This window comes from Antedon mediterranea, chromosome 5, assembly GCF_964355755.1.
Source record: "Antedon mediterranea chromosome 5, ecAntMedi1.1, whole genome shotgun sequence".
Taxonomy (NCBI): domain Eukaryota; kingdom Metazoa; phylum Echinodermata; class Crinoidea; order Comatulida; family Antedonidae; genus Antedon; species Antedon mediterranea.
In genome coordinates, this window is record NC_092674.1 from 25,573,574 (window position 1) to 25,594,232 (window position 20,659).

At 30.2% G+C, this 20,659-nt stretch overlaps 1 protein-coding gene across 1 annotated transcript; it reads right to left on the minus strand.

Moving 5' to 3' along the window:
- Positions 1-161: 161 nt before the first annotated feature.
- Positions 162-20,039, minus strand: LOC140050075 (uncharacterized). Its single transcript, XM_072095084.1, has 14 exons — positions 19,953-20,039; positions 17,296-17,352; positions 17,084-17,115; positions 11,946-12,115; positions 11,268-11,522; positions 10,758-11,000; positions 9,793-10,026; positions 8,397-8,636; positions 7,911-7,940; positions 7,456-7,572; positions 6,620-6,898; positions 5,321-5,656; positions 4,580-4,816; positions 162-3,285 (listed from the first exon to the last, which is right to left on the minus strand). Exons 2-14 carry the CDS (start codon positions 17,347-17,349, stop codon positions 2,801-2,803), a joined length of 2,712 nt encoding a protein of 903 aa, XP_071951185.1. The 5' UTR covers positions 17,350-17,352; positions 19,953-20,039; the 3' UTR covers positions 162-2,800.
- Between the last annotated feature and the right edge of the window lie 620 nt (positions 20,040-20,659).

Sequence of the window (20,659 nt, forward strand, 5' to 3'; positions counted from 1 at the left end):
GAAAAATTTACAACAGTATCATTGGTACATTTTTTATACAATTTTATTGATTATATTACTTAATTTACAAAATGGTAACAAAGTGATAGCATAGAGGGAGGAGGAGCGTGTGTTCCGTCCACGATCCGCAACCGCTAAGTTAAGTTCCCACTAGGACGAAACGCAAACGGGCGCAAGGCACGAGTTGAGCACTGACAAGCGACAGTCGGAAATACATCGCTTGCGATTGGTCAACAAAGTACTTGTGTTGCGCTTGACCGTCCTTGCGTTACGTTTGGCCGTCTTTGCCGTTGCGCTTGACTGTCTTTGCCGTTGCGCTTGACTGTCTTTGCCGTTGCGCTTGACCGTCTTTGCGTCGCGCTTGACCGTCTTTGCGTCGCGCTTGAACGTCTTTGCGTCGCGCGTGACCGTCTTTGCTTTGCGCTTGACCGTCTTTGCTTTGCGCTTGACCGTCTTTGCTTTGCGCTTGACCGTCCTTGCTTTGTGCTTGACCGTCCTTGCGTTGCGCTTGACTGTCATTGCGTTGCGCTTGAACGTCTTTGCGTTGCGCTTGACCGTCCTTGCGTTGCGCTTGAGCGTCCTTGCATTACGGTCTTCCTCGTCTACCCTCCAGAAACGAAACTTTGGTATGGATGACCCCGAGAAGCATTAATCTGGGTTCCCGACGGAGTTTTGTCTTAATTTTAGTAAAAAGATAAATATTTTTGCACATATGGCGTTTCATACGTATACTACTTTGAGTTTTTATTTTCAGACAAAAATCGAAAAACTTGGGGCAAGTCTATGTGCTACATTCTTCCCATTACGTCTGAATCGGTTATTCAAAAAGATACAATATAATATTATTATACATTAATTTATTGCATAATTAATATAAAATCATATAAAAGAACTGAATTGAAAGAATAAGGTTTACCGCAAATAGCTTAAATTTCAAAAGGAACGTAATTGCACAATGGGGTTGAGAGCAACGTCACGCCGCGTACGTAGGCCTATAGACAACAAATCACGTACGTACGCGTCGTGACGTTTGCTCCCAAATCCTTCCTATTTGCGATAAACCTTACGTAGGAAGGGCTATTCTGTGGTTAACAATTTATTGAATTATGAATCGTATAAATGTATTTTTCTTACAAAATCTAATACTTCAATATTTCAGAAATTTTCTTTATACAGCATTATTTAGACAACAATAAAAAAAACGTTAAAGTTAAAACATAAATTACATTTATAATGTACATGAGGTTTGTGCACACCTTAAACATCTCACCCAAAGGACGCTTTGCTATTAAACATATTGTTACAGGTTTGAACAGTTTTATTTTGATTAGGCCTACATAAACATAAAAAATAATGTTTCACCATTTTCAATCGATTTTATAGTATAAAATACTGTTTGTTTACAGTAATTTTTAATCAATTTTATAACATTAACTTGGTTATCAATTTTAATCAGATTTTATAACATAAAAATGCACTTTTTTTTTGCATTTAAAAAAAAACGGTTTTATTTTGATTAATAATCAAACACATAATTTGTTTGATTTTCAATCGATTCTATAGTATAAAATATTATTTGTTTACAGTGATTTTTAATCAATTTTATAACAAACACGCATTAACTAGGTTATCATTTTTAATCGATTTTCTAACATAAAAATTTACTATTTTTTGGTAGTATATACTACTAATACTACTACTAATACTATTGGTTTACAGAGATATTTAATAAAACTACATTTAAAATAATATATTTTAGAAATCTGAGTACACAAATTTAACATACATATTGGGTTTGTGCGTAGCTCAACGTCTCAACTAAAGAACGCTTTTGCTATTTAAAAATGTTTTAAACAGATTTTATGATTTATAATCAAACAGATATAAAACTTTGCTTTATAGTATAAAAAAAATTAGTTTACAATGATTTTTAATCGATTTTATAACATAAATTTGCGTTAAAATTTGTTATCGATTTTAATCGATTATAAAAACAACACTAACGTCACATTGCATGTGCTTAGGAAAGACACTTGCTTGCGTTTCCCTCTCTCCACCCAGGTGTACAAATGGGTACCTGGTATTAGGTCAACTTCGTTGAATACTAGCTGCATATTAATTATGTCCACACAAGTTTAATCCAATAACTGGCTAATACTCTGTTAAGCACTTAGTAGCTTTGAGCATTAAGCGCTAAATAATAATAATAATAATAGTAAATATTCCACAAAGGCAAATTATTACAAAACGACAATACTGTACAGTAGGTATCACGGACTAGATCTTAATGGAGATACAAATGAAATAATAAAGCCAGAAAGGTAAATCAAAACGGAAAGTAAAACAGCTAAAATAAGTGTTGTTAGGGCTAATATTAATTTCAAGAAAATATTTAAGTGACTTCTCAGACTTTGTTCCAAAACTGTTTTAGAAGGCAGTGATCCAGATACAAGTGTCTAATTATCAAAATACAATATGTATTTGTTCAATAATGTAATCAACATAATTTTGCTATCCATTCAAGACAAAAGAAATGGTTAATTTCAACCAAAAACCATTGTCTTCCAGACAATTAGGTATATTTTGCTTTAAATTACATTTCTTTGGTGGAAAATGTTTTTTTTTTTTTTTTTGGTCATAGTGAATAACTATTGTGATATTAAAATGGCATATTAAAAAAAAAAATTTAAACAATTATTTTTTAGGGGGACAATATATCTTTAATTTTTGGGTCGCAACATTGGCTGAATATAATATCCACCTTAACTACTGGAAGACCTCCCAAGAATTATTATGTTATTTATGACTCTGTATAGCTTATAACATACCCCTTACTATGCAAATGGCTATGAAATATTTTCTGACACTCAAGGCATTCAGAATGATCTTCTGCAATTATACTAACAAATTCAAGTATCTTTATATCATCCTCAGATTTTAGAAGTCGTACAGTTTCAGTGTTTTCAATGTGTTTGTCATACTCTGTCAATGATAACTCATTAAAAAATAATTTCAAAAATTCATGAACACTCATAGTATCACAGTGAATGTGCATACTATAGATAAATCCATTAAAAAATGTGGTATTCCATAATGCTGATATCTGTTTCTTTAAAACTGAAAATGAATCCCTAAACTCAAGAGAAGTTGCAAGCATTGTATAAAAACAATCGCTATTCTTCATTTCACTAGTCACTCTGTTGCATTCTGATTTTCTTCTATCAAACAACTTAAGAATGCCGTCTTTACATCTAGGAATTTCATCCAATTTCACTGGGTCTGCTTCTGCCGTAAAAATCAAAATAATCGATTATTCCTAAGTACCGCAAAATCACAGAATTGTCTGCGTTGCAACTGAAAATTTTCTCCAACGTTAATCTGTTATCTGATAATTGCTTTTAAAAATCACGTCATCATTACCCACAACACAGTTCAAATTATGGAAGGCCGATAAGTTGGTTTTTGCATCTACCTATCGCTGCCTAAAACTATCACACTTTTCACTGTTGGTACTACTCTACTACTACTAGGTAGCTAGGCTACATATCTCTACCGAAAATGACAGGCCTAAAAAAGGACATTCAAAACATTGTTAGCCTGGACTGGTGGGATGTAACGGTGTACTCCAAAAGTTAACGCAGAATCCTTTTTATTCCCCTAGAGTCTCTCGGTATAATTCTCCCCCACAAAATTATCACAATCTCATCGGTCCACATCGTCGCTTGGCTGATCGTGCAAATAAACAGCATGCTTTGTGAGTGAGGGTTGCCATACTCAAAAGTTGACTAGAGGTTAAAATGTGGTCAATAATCGCTATTTGTGTTGCAGCGAAAAAACTGCTCCGCAACAATCGGTTAAAACATGAAATAATCGGTTAAAACATGCAATGGATTGAGTGTGTTTAACCGGTTATTTTTTAATCAGTTATGTCATTTTGCGCCGTTTCTGCTGCCCAAAAATAAACGGTTAATAACCGATTATTCCTGCTCAGCAGAAACAGGACCACTGAAAAACAAACCCACTATTTAATTTCCATAAGCTCTACATGTTTTTTTGTTATTATTTCATACGCATTCAACAATGAGCAACTCACCAATTACAGGATGGATAAACTATTATTTTTATAATGTATCATGCTTATAAATAAACTAAGTCTCACATGACTTACAACCTTGGCACTAGGTCAGGATTGAACCCTGAACTCAAATTACAGCTCCACTGATTTTTCATTATTACTATTACTTTTTATTTAGAGTCTAGCTGCAAAATTGCAATTAATCAATTTCAATTTATCCCCGGCACAGCGTGTATACTTTGATAATTTTAAAATAATCTATCTAATCTATCTCGTCTGTTTTTAACCTCGTGCTACAGCCCCCTAAGCGCTCCGATCGTCACAAAATAGTATATAAATGTTGCATTACTAAAATATAAACTTACATTCGTCTAGAGAATGGGAGACGCTTTTTGCTTGTCAGCCTTCTAGCATGCGTAGGTTGTTCCGAAACCTATCAAACCTAAATTGCTGCCATAATGCTGACAGTCTGAACGCAGTCTAAATTAAAAAGACAATACTTACTGTTTGTAGTTTTGGTAAGTACATTCTGATAGCCTTGGTGAAGATGCTTACCCTGGTGTACAACACCGTAAGAAAACATATAAATAGAACCTGGTTGAAGATTGCAAATATTAACGATATTCTCAGAAACGGTAGACTTGCCACAACATGATTTAACAAATGGTTTATATCCAGTCTCCAACCCACTGAAGTGTACCACAACGTTGGTACAACTAACGTCTGGTGAAATCGAAACACCTGTAGATAAAGAGATAAAAATATTTTATTTATTTTTTTACATCTTCCTCAAATTAAAACTGGTTTCTAGGCCTACAGTTTGTAGTGCAAGCAATAAATGAATTGAATTGAAAAGAATTGTTTATTGTACATAGCCGGTCACTTTGTTGTGCAGACAATTTTTAGATGAAAACTGGTGCAAAATATACATAATACATACAACATTGGCACTATTCTATCTTCTACTACAAACGTAAGCTCATAAATAAATTTATATTTATACTGTGACTGTATTTAGACGTCTTTGAGTTTTTTGGCAGGTCATCAATTTTCATTCAGTAGGCCAGCTGGACTTAAACAAATAATCATAAACCGTAGTTACAGTTTATAGTCTTTAAGGGCTATAACCTATAGGTCCAGGGTGTACAGTTTGCCTGTGTGCACTTCAAACCACCCAGTTTATCATTCAAGACTTTATAATGCTTTATAAATGCTCAGTATCACATCATTATAATTTATACTTACGTTTTGTTGTGATCTCACATCCAATATTGTGCGGGTCACTGATTGTGGCGTTGTTTAAGGTTCTGATTTCAACCATTACATTGTACTTGTGTCCTGGCTTCAAACCCTCAAATTTGTATACTCCGTGATCCTTTCGGTCATTAACCTTCACGTCAAAGTGACCATCTGGTTCACTTTCCTCACTGTATTCGGAAACACTACTACCAACCTCTTGAACATCCAACCATACATTGTTAAGGCTCAGATCAGTTGCGTCTCTATTGCATTTATAATCGACTTCAAAGGAGTCGTACATAACACATTGTATTTTACATTCAAATAATTTACTTAAATTTTCTGAGGAGAAAAAAAAGGAATTGAAACAAATTAATTTAGTTTACATTTATCAAATACTAAATATTTTGTTGAAATGAAAAACTAGAGGGCAGTGACAAAAATGTCTACTGTAAACATGCAATTACTAATACTACAAGACTGGTTTTTTATACAACCTAGATACCAATCTTATAAAGCAGAACAAGATTCAACAACTACTTACAATAAATAAAATGATAACACTCAGAAACTGAATGAAGTAATAACAAAATAACTATAACTTTATTGACAAACACTTTTGGATCAGTGGCAACACACTCATTAGTGGTGCAGTCAAACTTGTTAAATGTTTATCCTTGTTAATGTTATTTTGCCACCAGCACTATCAGGAGAGTCTTTTATAGCGATATTTTTTGCTTTTTGACAATCCGCCAGGATAGTGTTCTGCGCTTTTTCTCTGCTTGTTGTTGTTCTATGTTATTTATGCTTTTTGTATTTTTGTATTTTTTTTTTTTCATTTTTCTGGATAATAAATGAATATGAATATGAACAACATACAAATGAACATTATAAACCAAACATGTATGTACACTCAGCGATATATACATAGGCATAACCCATAGTGAAGTACTTGGCAAAATACATATTATATATAAACTATATTCATAGAGGGAGGGTTCACTACTTGATATCAATGTTAAAAGAATACAGAGGGCGTGTTATAATATCTCATATGAAAGATACAGGAAAGTCAGATTTTAGTATAAGCTTTTGTGACATGACCAGTATATCAATTTAATTGAAAATCAATAGGCATGTTGTGTAAATATACACCCATGTACATAGACATTTTCAGAATAATAACTTAAAAATTGTAAGCACTATCGTGCTAACAGTCAAAGCAAGTACTATACTTGGTAAAATTCTATTTTTCCAATTAACTAAGCAAGTACTATATTACAAGTAATATTAAATACTACTTACTCTGTGTTTTTATCTTTTTTTCTGTACCCAATTCTTTCAGTTTAAATTTGTATGTTGTATCAGCCAATAATTTACTAATTGTCTGCGTCATATTGTAATCTTTCTTCTCAATTGTTTTGTGACCGTGAATAGATTGGTTTCTTTTGCTGGTCCAAGTCAGTGTCACTGCTTCAAAATCATGACTCATGTTACTGATCGAAAGCTTTACATCAACAAATGTTGCTCCAATGTTTTCAAAAACAAGCCATGACCCGGTCTCTATAGTAACTTCTCCATTGCCTTTGAATGAATGAACAATTATATAAAACCAAATCAAGTACAATTGTCTAACATTAATAGAATATAAGATTAAGCTACAATTCATGAAGGAAAAAAACAGTGTGGCATGGTTATTGGGGTGGGAGGGTGTGGTTATTGGGATGGGAGGGCGTGGTTATTGGGGTGAGAGGGCGTGGTTATTGGGATGGTAGGGAATGGTTATTGGGGTGAGAGGGTGTGGTTATTTGGGTGGGAGGGTGTGGTTATTGGGGTGAGAGGGCATGGTTATTGTGGTGAGAGGGCATGGTTATTGGGATGGGAGGGCATGGTTATTGGGATGGGAGGGCATGGTTATTGGGGTGGGAGGGCGTGGTTATTGGGGTGGGAGGGCGTGGATATTGAGGTGGGAGGTGGTGAAGGATGTGTTGATTTCTCATCAATTCTGGAGGACTCAATTACGATTAAAAATCATGTGAACAGCATAAAAAAATTCACACCCTTGGAGTTAAGCTAGACGTGAGGTTGCTGCAACGATAGTTGCTTAAGGTAATTTATTTCTATGATATATTGCAACTAACCATTAAATACAGCACGAGTATCACATGTTTTTCTTCTTCTTAGCTTGCAGTAGTAATACGAAACAGCAACCATTAATAATACTAATATGAGAATTATAGGTATAGGTATTATCACACCTACAAAAATAAAAAAAACACATTTTAGAAAAAGCAATTTTTTTATTTCATACACATCAAATGGTGAGTAACTCGCAAATTACAGGATGTTTAAACTATTTTTTTTTAAATTTATCATTGTATCTAAGTCTCATTTGAGGCTTAGGGAATGGAGTTGAAAGAGTCGTGAGTTACAACCCTGGCACTACTAGGCGAGGATTGAACCCTTGACCTTGGGATTGGAAGGCAAGCATGTTAACCACCAAGCTACAGCTCCACTACTTTATAAAATTGATAATAATCGTTACAGATTAGTCAAGAGGTTAGGTGAAAGGTATCACATTTTCTGTAATACTTACTTAATTTTGAACCAGATGAATCTTGAAATTCTGTAATGTACAAAAAAAGAAACTTCTAATATATAATTAATATGAATGTATCAATTATCATCAAATATAATGCAAAAAAAATTGCTAATATATAATGTGAAGTTCTTGGAACGAATATTATTATGCTTAATAATAATAATATAAAAAGGTATTCATTCATTTATTTATTTACACAAAGCAAAATTCAAAATATGTTGACAAATATGAATCAAATTAATAGTTAATGCCTTGTATCTGGAGAAACTCAAATAAGCTCAGAGAGCTTTAAGACAGGTTCCACCAGGAAAGAAGTTGTTATAAAAAATTTGAATCAATGTTCATTGACAGAGACAAACAGGGGTTACAGACGGTACATACACTACACAAGAGACCAAGTATGGACGAAGACAAGACAAACAAACAAATAAATAACTAGGTATGAATTATCATTCAAAATACAATACAAAATTTGTTTACCTTGAACGGTAATCTTTGCACTACACGTATTCATATTTAGTGAACTATCATGTACACTACAGGTTAAGGCATGCGTTCCAACTTTAAGACGAGACCCTGGTTGCACAGTGCAATTTGGTACCAAACGCTCCCCTGAATTATCTGAGCAATCAGGTAACTTAAACGTCACATTTGCATATTTGCTTCCAGCATCAGTTGTGAAATTCTGATCTTTACATTCAAGTTCTGGCTTTTCATTGTCTAGTAAATAAAAAGAAACCGTATTTATTCAAATAAACGCCCCTCGTAGAACAAGAACTAAAATTGTTAACTCAAATTTGGCAAGAGAAAATACAAAATCATAGGACATAAGTTATGGCTTTCGATGGATACTCCGCTTGCACAGAATTGTTATATGGAAAGTTAAAAGACAAATTTGGAGACCAAAAACTATTGTACCTTGATAGGCAACATAAACAAAGAACTCAAAAAAAGCAATACATCAAACTAAAAATTAATGACTATCGGACAGATAAGGATTTGAAGGGGAAAAAAACAAGAGCACTGCTGGTACTGTGGTTCACATGTAGCAAACAGACTCACCCTAAGATAATACCCCTTTCACACCAAAAGCAAAACTCCGGAGACACTCCGGAGACACCCCGGAGTTGACGTCCCGCTGTTTGGTGTGAAAGGTAAAATCAAGCAACTCCGGAGTTTAAAACTGCGGGGTTGAACAGCTGAACTGCGGGGACACCCCGGTGTTTTGGTGTGAAAGGTACCAACATCAAACTCCGGAGTGTTTCGGGTCAAAAGGTCATCCTCACACGATCACTCATTGCTTTAGTTTTATTTCAAAATACTTTAAATATTTGTACAAAATATAGAGCGGGTTTAAAAAATAATTAGTAGTATCAATAAAACATTATATTACTTCTGAGACTTTTGAAAGTAATTATTAAATTAAAAATATTGTTAATTAAAATTATTCTAATGATCGTCGCTATGTAAACAAACAAAATAGAGGGCGACATTTACAATTTTATTTTATAAACCCCGGTGTTGCTAGGTTGGTGTGAAAGGGGTATCTCCGGAGTTTCTCGACGTTTTGAATGGTCATAAACCCCGGGGTGTCTCCGGAGACACTCCGGAGTTTTGGTGTGAAAGGGGTATAACATTGCTTTGTATGAAATTATTGCCTTACATTTGTATTTTATTCGTTCACATCCAACAGTGAATACACCAATTACAGGATGAAAATATAGATATAAATATAACATTTAAACATAACAAAAAGAAAAGCCTAAAAGTTGATCTAATCTATAGATTTGCTGACAGTGTTAACAAATTCATAAGAAACACTGGATGTGTGGGAGAAGAGGGTGGGGTGGGTTAATACAATTTAACACAATCTTACCTTCAACGGTTATCACACCAAAGCATTCATTGCTATTCAAAGAGTTATCACTAACATTACAACGAATCACATGCTGACCAATTGATAAGTTCTCAGTCATATTGCATGTTGGTTGTAGTAGTTTCATAGAATTATCCCACGCTGTTGTTTCAAATGTTGAACTGTTGCTGTAATTTTTACCAGTAATTGTTGTAACAGTTTTGTTGTGACATATAAGTTGTGGTCTCTCATTATCTGTTGAATTAAATAAAGGTAGCAATAGTAGTGGAGCTGTGGCTTGGTGGTTAAATGTGATTGCTTTCCAATCCCAAGGTCCGGGGTTCAATTTTGACCTAGTGCCAGGGTTCCAACCCTGACCTAGTGCCAGGGTTCAATCCTGACCTAGTGCCAATGGTTCAATCCTGACCTAGTGCCAGGGTTGTAACTCACAACTTTTTACAATTCCAGTCTCTAAGACTCAAATTAGACTTAATTTATAAGCACGATAAATTATAAAAATAGTTTATCCATCCTGTAATTGGCGAGTTTGTTCTCGCTGGATGCGTATGAAATAATAATTTTTTTAAATAAAATAAATAAATGACAATCCACTGTATTTTGTGCTTATGCCAACTTAAAATCAAAACATAAACAACTACAAAATTGTTTAAAGTTTCGTAAAATCAGACATAATATTTCTCTAAAATGTGTACGTCCCAAGTTCCCCAAAATTGGTTGAATTCTGCGATTTTTTGCTTAATAAATTTACAACCATGTACAACATAACGACTGGGAAAAACATCACAGATGTGTGATTGAAATGGTTGCTATAAATATAGGAAACAGAAATATATAATATAAATTTAAACTTAAAAAATGTTTAAAATTACAAATGACCATGTTAAATAAAACTCATAATAATGAAAAAAAACTATTTTTCGCCGAATCAACTTGATTAAAAATTATTAAAATAACAATCATATTACCTTCAACTAAAACCTGGCTATAACAGTAGTTAATATTAAATGAATTATCAACTGCAGTACAAGTGACATTGTGCTGCCCAATTAATAGAAGAACTCTGTGCGGAATACTGCAGTTTACTTCCGGTAACATTCCGGAATTATCTTCAACATGTATAGAATCATAATATGTCACATTGCTACAATTCTTTCCTATTGTTGTGTTCAATTTCAATATTTGGCATTGAATTTGAGGTTTCTCTTTATCTGTAATAATAAATTAATATTTTACTAAAATCACAAGATTCCAACTTTAATGTGTGTTATGCTTTTATGTTGATAGTCACAAAATAATAAAGATTGTCGCACAAGTAGTTGGTTTTGTTTCCGCTTTATTCCACCGTTTTCGTGGAACAAAAGTACAATTTATTTATTAAAAAAAAAACATATTTAATTTTTTATACAGGATAAAAAATATATGAAGTATAGATATTGTACGTGTTTTACATATGGTCCTATAGTAGGTAAACTTACCAATAACTGTGACAGTAAAATTACAATGAAGCCTATTACTTTTGATCGAATCCTGGGCAGTGCACTCAACAGTATTGCTTCCAAGCTCTAGTATTGAACCTGGAGGGTACGTACAAACTAGATCCTTTATATCCCCTTCATGGGTAGTGTTTAACTTAAAGTCAACCAGTGTAACTGTAAAATTCTTCCCCTTATCACAGTTGAAAATAAATTGACTGCTAATTGGACAGTTGAGGATGGCCGGATCAGCATTTTCTGCAAGTAAACCAAGCATGAATTGTTGTCAAAAACTTTATGGATTCATTCCATAAAAAGTGGCAGGGATCGGGAAAGTTTCCTTAGCTGAGTGATTAAGGGTTAATTTTCAATATTTCAGGGTAAAAATATGAGTTTAATTAGAAAAAAGTTTAAAGCAAACTTTATTTGGTATACAAAAATGGAGAGGCTTGTTCAAAGTGTTCCCAATAGACGCAAATCGCCCTCGCTCACTATAAATAATATGAATATAAATCGGTTTTAATTTGATATCATTTATATTAAGATGTTATGACATGATATCCAAGTGATAGTTAACCATAATAAAGTTAATGTTATGATGTCCTCTAATATCTTATTGATGACGATGATGATGAGTAGATGATTAAGTTGATATCAACTTGATGGTTTATTATTGATTACCTTTAAGCCTATCTGGCCCATAATACTCTGCCTCTGACCGGATACCAGTATCACTCATGCACACATTTGGTTCGATTTGACAGTCTGCAGTCCTATACAGGTAATATAGATCCCACGTTTTACATGGAACACAGCATTTAAAACCAGAACTTACTTCTGATTTATATAATCTGCAAAAAAAGATACAACTATAAACATTAATCCAAATTCTTCTAAATGTTTAGAGGCGAGTGTTGAGGTGAAAGGGGTTAATCGCAGTATGAAAATAATCCTATATTTCTAGCTTAGTAATAATGAATCAGTTTATAGGTTTTGAAATGGATTTATAATTTCTGGGTAGTTTTTAAGAAGTAAATTTTTAGAATTTAAAGGTACAGTAGTTTGAAAATGTTTAATAGTTAAAATAAAATTTGTCAAGTGAAAGGTAATTCTAAACTATAAGGATTACATTACATTTTAGTGTAAAATAGCATCTAGAATCTCAAGATAATACTGTAGTTTGAAAGGGTTACATACTGCCATTTGTAATGTGAAAGAGATGTTAGAATTGTGACTGTACTGTAATTTGTCATTTGTAGTGAAAATGGTATTTTAGAAAGAGTTTATATCATATTTGCAGTGTGAAAGGGTTAGTTACTACTTAATTAGTTAGTTATTCATTAATTACTGTGTCTGTGTTTGGTCAAAGTGTAATGCAAACTCTCTCCAAATACTGCTAAACAGACTTGAAAGAATTCAGGTGTCTAAAAGATCATGATCCATGTTTAATGTTACTTAATTTGAATGATTGCTTGTACTCATATATTGTACACGTAGTCAGAGTAATAATACACTTATTGAACCATAATGGAAAAATACACAAGTTAAACCACTTTTGTAAATCGATCAACCAAATTATGGAACAAACTTTCAAATGACACAAAAACAAACTATAAATTTATGTCACTTTCAACTTTTAAAAAATCAATCTAAAATATTACTGATTAAAGTATTAAATTAAGTATTTTTTACCGTGAATTCCCTCCATTATTTATATATACTACATGTTTTGTAGATAGTTACCTTAAATGTATGTGTACTAATGTAAACTTTTGAATTAGTTTTATTATATTGTTAATGTTCTGTACTGAACAACTTTGGAAATCAATCAATGCTTTAGCACTGAAAGTGTCAGTAAAAAGACAGAATAAATAATTAAATATTACTTATTACAGTAAGGTATTACAGTATTATTACAGTAGTATTACAGTATTATTACAGTAGTATTACATTAGTATTATAGTATTATTACATTAGTATTATAGTATTATTACATTAGTATTATAGTATTATTACATTAGTATTATAGTATTATTACATTAGTATTATAGTATTATTACATTAGTATTATAGTATTATTACATTAGTATTATAGTATTATTACATTAGTATTATAGTATTATTACATTAGTATTATAGTATTATTACATTAGTATTATAGTATTATTACATTAGTATTATAGTATTATTCCATTAGTATTATAGTATTATTCCATTAGTATTATAGTATTATTACATTAGTATTATAGTATTATTACATTAGTATTACAGTATTATTACATTAGTATTACAGTATTATTACATTAGTATTACAGTATTATTACATTAGTATTACAGTATTATTACATTAGTATTACAGTATTATTACATTAGTATTACAGTATTATTACATTAGTATTACAGTATTATTACAGTATTATTACAGTATTATTACAGTATTACTACATTAGTATTACAGTATTATTACAGTATTATTACAGATTACAGTAGTATTACAGATTACAGTAGTATTACAGTATTATTATTACATTAGTATTACAGTATTATTATTACATTAGTATTACAGTATTATTATTACATTAGTATTACAGTATTATTATTACATTAGTATTACAGTATTATTACAGTAGTATTACAGTATTATTACAGTAGTATTACAGTATTATTACAGTAGTATTACAGTATTATTACAGTAGTATTACAGTATTATTACAGTAGTATTACAGTATTATTACAGTAGTATTACAGTATTATTACAGTAGTATTACAGTATTATTACAGTAGTATTACAGTATTATTACAGTAGTATTACAGTATTATTACAGTAGTATTACAGTATTATTACAGTAGTATTACAGTATTATTACAGTAGTATTATAGTATTATTACAGTAGTATTATAGTATTATTACAGTAGTATTATAGTATTATTACAGTAGTATTATAGTATTATTACAGTAGTATTATAGTATTATTACAGTAGTATTATAGTATTATTACAGTAGTATTATAGTATTATTACAGTAGTATTATAGTATTATTACAGTAGTATTTTAGTATTATTACAGTAGTATTTTAGTATTATTACAGTAGTATTTTAGTATTATTACAGTAGTATTTTAGTATTATTACAGTAGTATTTTAGTATTATTACAGTAGTATTATAGTATTATTACAGTAGTATTATAACAGTAGTATTATAGTATTATTACAGTAGTATTATTACAGTAGTATTATAGTATTATTACAGTAGTATTATAGTAGTATTACAGTATTATTACAGTAGTATTACAGTATTAATACAGTAGTATTACAGTATTATTACAGTAGTATTATAGTATTATTACAGTAGTATTATAGTATTATTACATTAGTATTATAGTATTATTACAGTAGTATTATAGTATTAATACAGTAGTATTATAGTATTATTACAGTAGTATTATAGTATTATTACAGTAGTATTATAGTATTATTACAGTAGTATTATAGTATTATTACAGTAGTATTATAGTATTAATACAGTAGTATTATAGTATTAATACAGTAGTATTATAGTATTAATACATTAGTATTATAGTATTAATACATTAGTATTATAGTATTATTACAGTAGTATTATAGTATTATTACAGTAGTATTATAGTATTATTACAGTAGTATTATAGTATTAATACAGTAGTATTATAGTATTATTACAGTAGTATTATAGTATTAATACAGTAGTATTATAGTATTATTACAGTAGTATTATAGTATTAATACAGTAGTATTATAGTATTATTACAGTAGTATTATAGTATTATTACAGTAGTATTATTACAGTAGTATTATAGTATTATTACAGTAGTATTACAGTATTATTACATTAGTATTACAGTATTATTACATTAGTATTACAGTATTATTACAGTAGTATTATAGTATTATTACAGTAGTATTATAGTATTATTACAGTATTATTACATTAGTATTATAGTATTATTACATTAGTATTATAGTATTATTACAGTAGTATTATTACATTAGTATTATTACAGTAGTATTATTACATTAGTATTATAGTATTATTACATTAGTATTATAGTATTATTACAGTAGTATTATAGTATTATTACAGTAGTATTATAGTATTATTACATTAGTATTATAGTATTATTACATTAGTATTATAGTATTATTACATTAGTATTATAGTATTATTACATTAGTATTATAGTATTATTACATTAGTATTATAGTATTATTACATTAGTATTATAGTATTATTACATTAGTATTATAGTATTATTACATTAGTATTATAGTATTATTACATTAGTATTATAGTATTATTACAGTAGTATTATAGTATTATTACAGTAGTATTATAGTATTATTACAGTAGTATTATAGTATTATTACAGTAGTATTATAGTATTATTACAGTAGTATTATAGTATTATTACAGTAGTATTATAGTATTATTACAGTAGTATTATAGTATTATTACAGTAGTATTATAGTATTATTACAGTAGTATTATAGTATTATTACAGTAGTATTATAGTATTATTACAGTAGTATTACAGTATTATTACAGTAGTATTACAGTATTATTACAGTAGTATTACAGTATTAATACAGTAGTATTATAGTATTAATACAGTAGTATTATAGTATTAATACAGTAGTATTATAGTATTAATACAGTAGTATTACAGTATTATTATTACATTAGTATTACAGTATTAATACAGTAGTATTATAGTATTATTACAGTAGTATTATAGTATTATTACAGTAGTATTATAGTATTATTACAGTAGTATTATAGTATTAATACAGTAGTATTATAGTATTAATACAGTAGTATTATAGTATTATTACATTAGTATTATAGTATTAATACAGTAGTATTATAGTATTAATACAGTAGTATTATAGTATTAATACAGTAGTATTATAGTATTAATACAGTAGTATTATAGTATTAATACAGTAGTATTATAGTATTAATACAGTAGTATTATAGTATTATTACAGTAGTATTATAGTATTAATACAGTAGTATTATAGTATTATTACAGTAGTATTATAGTATTATTACAGTAGTATTATTACAGTAGTATTATAGTATTATTACAGTAGTATTACATTAGTATTACAGTATTATTACATTAGTATTACAGTATTATTACATTAGTATTATAGTATTATTACAGTAGTATTATAGTATTATTATAGTAGTATTATAGTATTATTACAGTATTATTACATTAGTATTATAGTATTATTACATTAGTATTATAGTATTATTACAGTAGTATTATTACATTAGTATTATAGTATTATTACATTAGTATTACAGTATTATTATAGTATTATGACATTAGTATTATAGTATTATTACAGTAGTATTATAGTATTATTACATTAGTATTATAGTATTATTACATTAGTATTATAGTATTATTACATTAGTATTATAGTATTATTAAAGTAGTATTATAGTATTATGACATTAGTATTATAGTATTATTACAGTAGTATTATAGTATTATTACATTAGTATTATAGTATTATTACATTAGTATTATAGTATTATTACATTAGTATTATAGTATTATTACATTAGTATTATAGTATTATTACAGTATTATTACAGTATTATTACAGTAGTATTACAGTAGTATTATAGTATTATTACAGTATTATTACAGTATTATTACAGTAGTATTACAGTATTATTACAGTAGTATTACAGTATTATTACAGTAGTATTAAAAGGTGTAAAATGCCATTTGTTAAGTAAGTGTGAAACAGCTTTAATTTACTTACCCATATTGACAGTCTTGTGCTACAAGTACAACCTTTGAAAAAAAATTGAAGTAAATAAAAAATATAAAAGTAAAATTATTGATGTTTTAATCTGTTTTATACATTACAGACTTCCTAAGTATTAGTAGCTTATAAGGTCACAGTCAGTCATATTATTCAGTCATGCTTCATTGTATGTCTATTGTTTACGTATACCAATATTATTCACTTACAGGAAATAGGATGACCACAAAAACAAATCTAATGTATTGCCCATCTCCTGCCATGTCCTATAGCAAAACAAAAAAAAATTAAATATTTAGGAATATGATTATTATATATATTATATCTATAATTTATAAAATAAACCAGACCTGTCCGTGTGCCTATTTTAGCCTAAAGTAAAGCATGTTTTCCAGTAGGTGAATTTGTTAGCGGCAATAAAAAGTGTATACTGCTGTACACGTTTCCATCTTCCAAATCCCTCTCTGCAACAAATTCTAGGCTAGTACCTTCAAGAGTTTTTCACAATTTCACACCAAAATCAGTCATACTACAGAGAGAGCTCAGAGGAGCACTCGTGTTTTGGGGCTGTCACACCAAAATCAGTCCGGGCCAAAATCAGTCCGGCGGACCAGTTTTGGCTGCCAAAATCAGTCCGGGGGACCATTTATGGCTGCCAAAACCTGTCCGGCCGGACCAATTTTGGCCGCCAAAACTGGTCCGGTCTGGATAAAATCGGTCCAGGCAGTAGGACTGTTTTTGGCCGCCAAATATGGTCCGGTCTTACAAATATATGGTGCGCAAAATGATTCATAATGCATATATCATTAAAAAAAGGCCATGATTAGTCATTATATTGAAAACTATGGAGTTTTATTTGTTATTTTAATATAATTAATAAATTAAGCCTGTTTTTTTTATTATCATTATTAGTAGTAACTCATCAATAATAAGTACTAATTGTTAGGCTTTTTGTATACAATATGTATCTCTGCCTTATTTATGGTTAATCAATCAATATATTAATTCAATACAATTATTATAAAACAATTATCCAATATTGATTAGGCTGAGGAAGGAAAAAGGCCTCAATCGTAAATAAAATCTAGCTGGCAATATCAGCGTCTCATACCCGTTCATGTGAGTGCAGGCCCAAATATGAGTGAACACCTAAGTCATGTTTTTAGATAAAATACATTTATTTATAGGGTGTCACGAAAGCTCAGACCACGAAAGCTCAGACCCCCTAAGACCTAAGATCACGAAAGCTAAGACCCAACACCTAAGATTACAAATATTTATCTTTCGCACCTGCCTTGTATTTTAACTCCCAACATTTATTCTGAATACCACACCTTATAGAATTGGCACTTTCATGAAAAAGAATCACATAAAAAAAAACAAATACATTTTTAAATTGATGATTTTACAGACGTTTTTCTCGCACACAAAATGACTAGCCTACAGTACAGTAGGCCTACCCCATGGGCCATGTTCAATGTTTTTGTTTCTATGGAACGTCAAAAGAGCAAAAATTATATAGAGGGCTGAAAACTCTGTGGAGTCCATCTACAGTGTGGATGGAACAATGTAAAATTAAAATTGTAATAATAATAGTATAATCATGCAAGTACGAAGAAATAAATACTGGCAAATAAATAGATAAGTTTTTTTGTTTCGTTTTCTTTCTGTTTTTATACTTGTACTATTATTGTTGCTCTTTTGGCGCTCCATAGAAACAAAAACATTGAGCATGGGGGAGCTCGAGGAGTTACATTGTCATTACAGTAATCAGTATACAGTACAAAGAAACACATCTGTAAAATCATCAATTTAAAGGATTTATTTATTTGTTATTATGTGTTTCTCCTTCTGAAAGTACTTATAAGTCCTAATTTTAAAGTGTGGTGTTCAGGATAAAGTTAGTCAACAAATTTGGAGTCAAAATACAAGAAAGGCAGGTGCGTAAGAAAAACATCCTCTGAACCAACACAATGGAGTAAATATATACCAACAAACAACCCGTCAAGTTTGTTTGTTGTAAAGAAAAAATATACATTTACTCAACGGGCGAAAATAATGTGAGTTTATCTATGTTTTGCGGTAGTATTAAATTATATTTATGGTAATAAATGAAACCTACTGTGTTTAAAATTATGTATGGATAAACAAGTATTGTTTTTAAGCTGTAGTATATCTTAGTATTTGTAATCTTAGGTGTTGGGTCTTAGCTTTCGTGATCTTAGGTCTTAGGGGGTCTGAGCTTTCGTGGTCTGAGGTTTCGTGACACCCTTTATTTATAGTATTTATCCGACAAGATAACTTACTAATATATATCATGGGATATTTTTCTAGCCATAAACAACTTAAAACAGCATCATAGGCTTATTAATTCAATTAAAATCGACAGAAGAAAAGCCCGGACCGATTTTGGCAGTGGCGGACTGCTTTTGGCCACAATTTTAGAGCCAAAACTGGTCCAGCCTGACCGATTTTGGCCCCGGACCATATTTATCGTGACAGGGCCAGCTAGGCCTAGTTTATAATAATATGGCCTACCTTACTAGCAATATTATACTAGGCCTACTAGGCCTAGTACGTAGTAGCCTAGTAGAGTAGACCTAGCCTAACTACTGTAAGTAATAGGCCCTAAGGCCTAGCCTAGTAGGCTATAAATAATATATAGCCTAGGCCTAGGCTAGGCGTAGACTAGTAGGCCTAGCCTAGGTTACCTATCTAGGTTAAGTATTAATGTAGGCTATAATCTATATTAAATAATAGAAATAGATAATCATAATAATAATAATCATATCAATAAATATAAATACATTCTTCTACAGACTACTGTAAGGTAACTCTTCTTATTATCAGGAGGATAAATGATTACCTTTATTACATTTGTACTAACTATAAAACAAAACTAGGCTAGGCCTAGGAATACAGATCACTCCGGCCGCGCTTCACTCCGGCCGCGCTTCAATCCGGCCGCGATTCATTCCGGCCGCAGCTATGGAGCGCCCAATGAGTCTTTTAGAACCGAGACACGTTTTTTGTAGAGAATCAAAATAAACATTTGTAATCATACAGTATATTTTTTCTCTTTCAGGATCACAACAACATCGCAAGTGTTTTAAATTAGGTCTAATGCTAGAACAAAATAATTTATGTGTTTTATCCAATGTAATAGGCTAGTATATTAATTGTAATGTGATTAATTAATGTAATTTATTGCAATGTACCCTATACTATATGTCATATTATTTTTATCATATATAAATTAAAATATAAAATCATTGTAAATTGGACTGTAGAAAAATGATATATTAATTCTTGATACAATTCCAGGTAACATTAATTAGACGGATATTTGATTATTTGAAATAAATTAATTAATATTGTAAATATTGTTATTAACTATAACAAACAACAATAATAATTGATTATTTGAAATAAATTAATTTATATTTTACATATTGTTATTAACTATAATTAGTAAGTATGGGTACTGGCAAGATAAAGTGTTATAAAAATAAGGGTTTTAACTAATTTTTAATGTTAATAAATGTAAAGCTATAAAAATAAATGTACATAGAA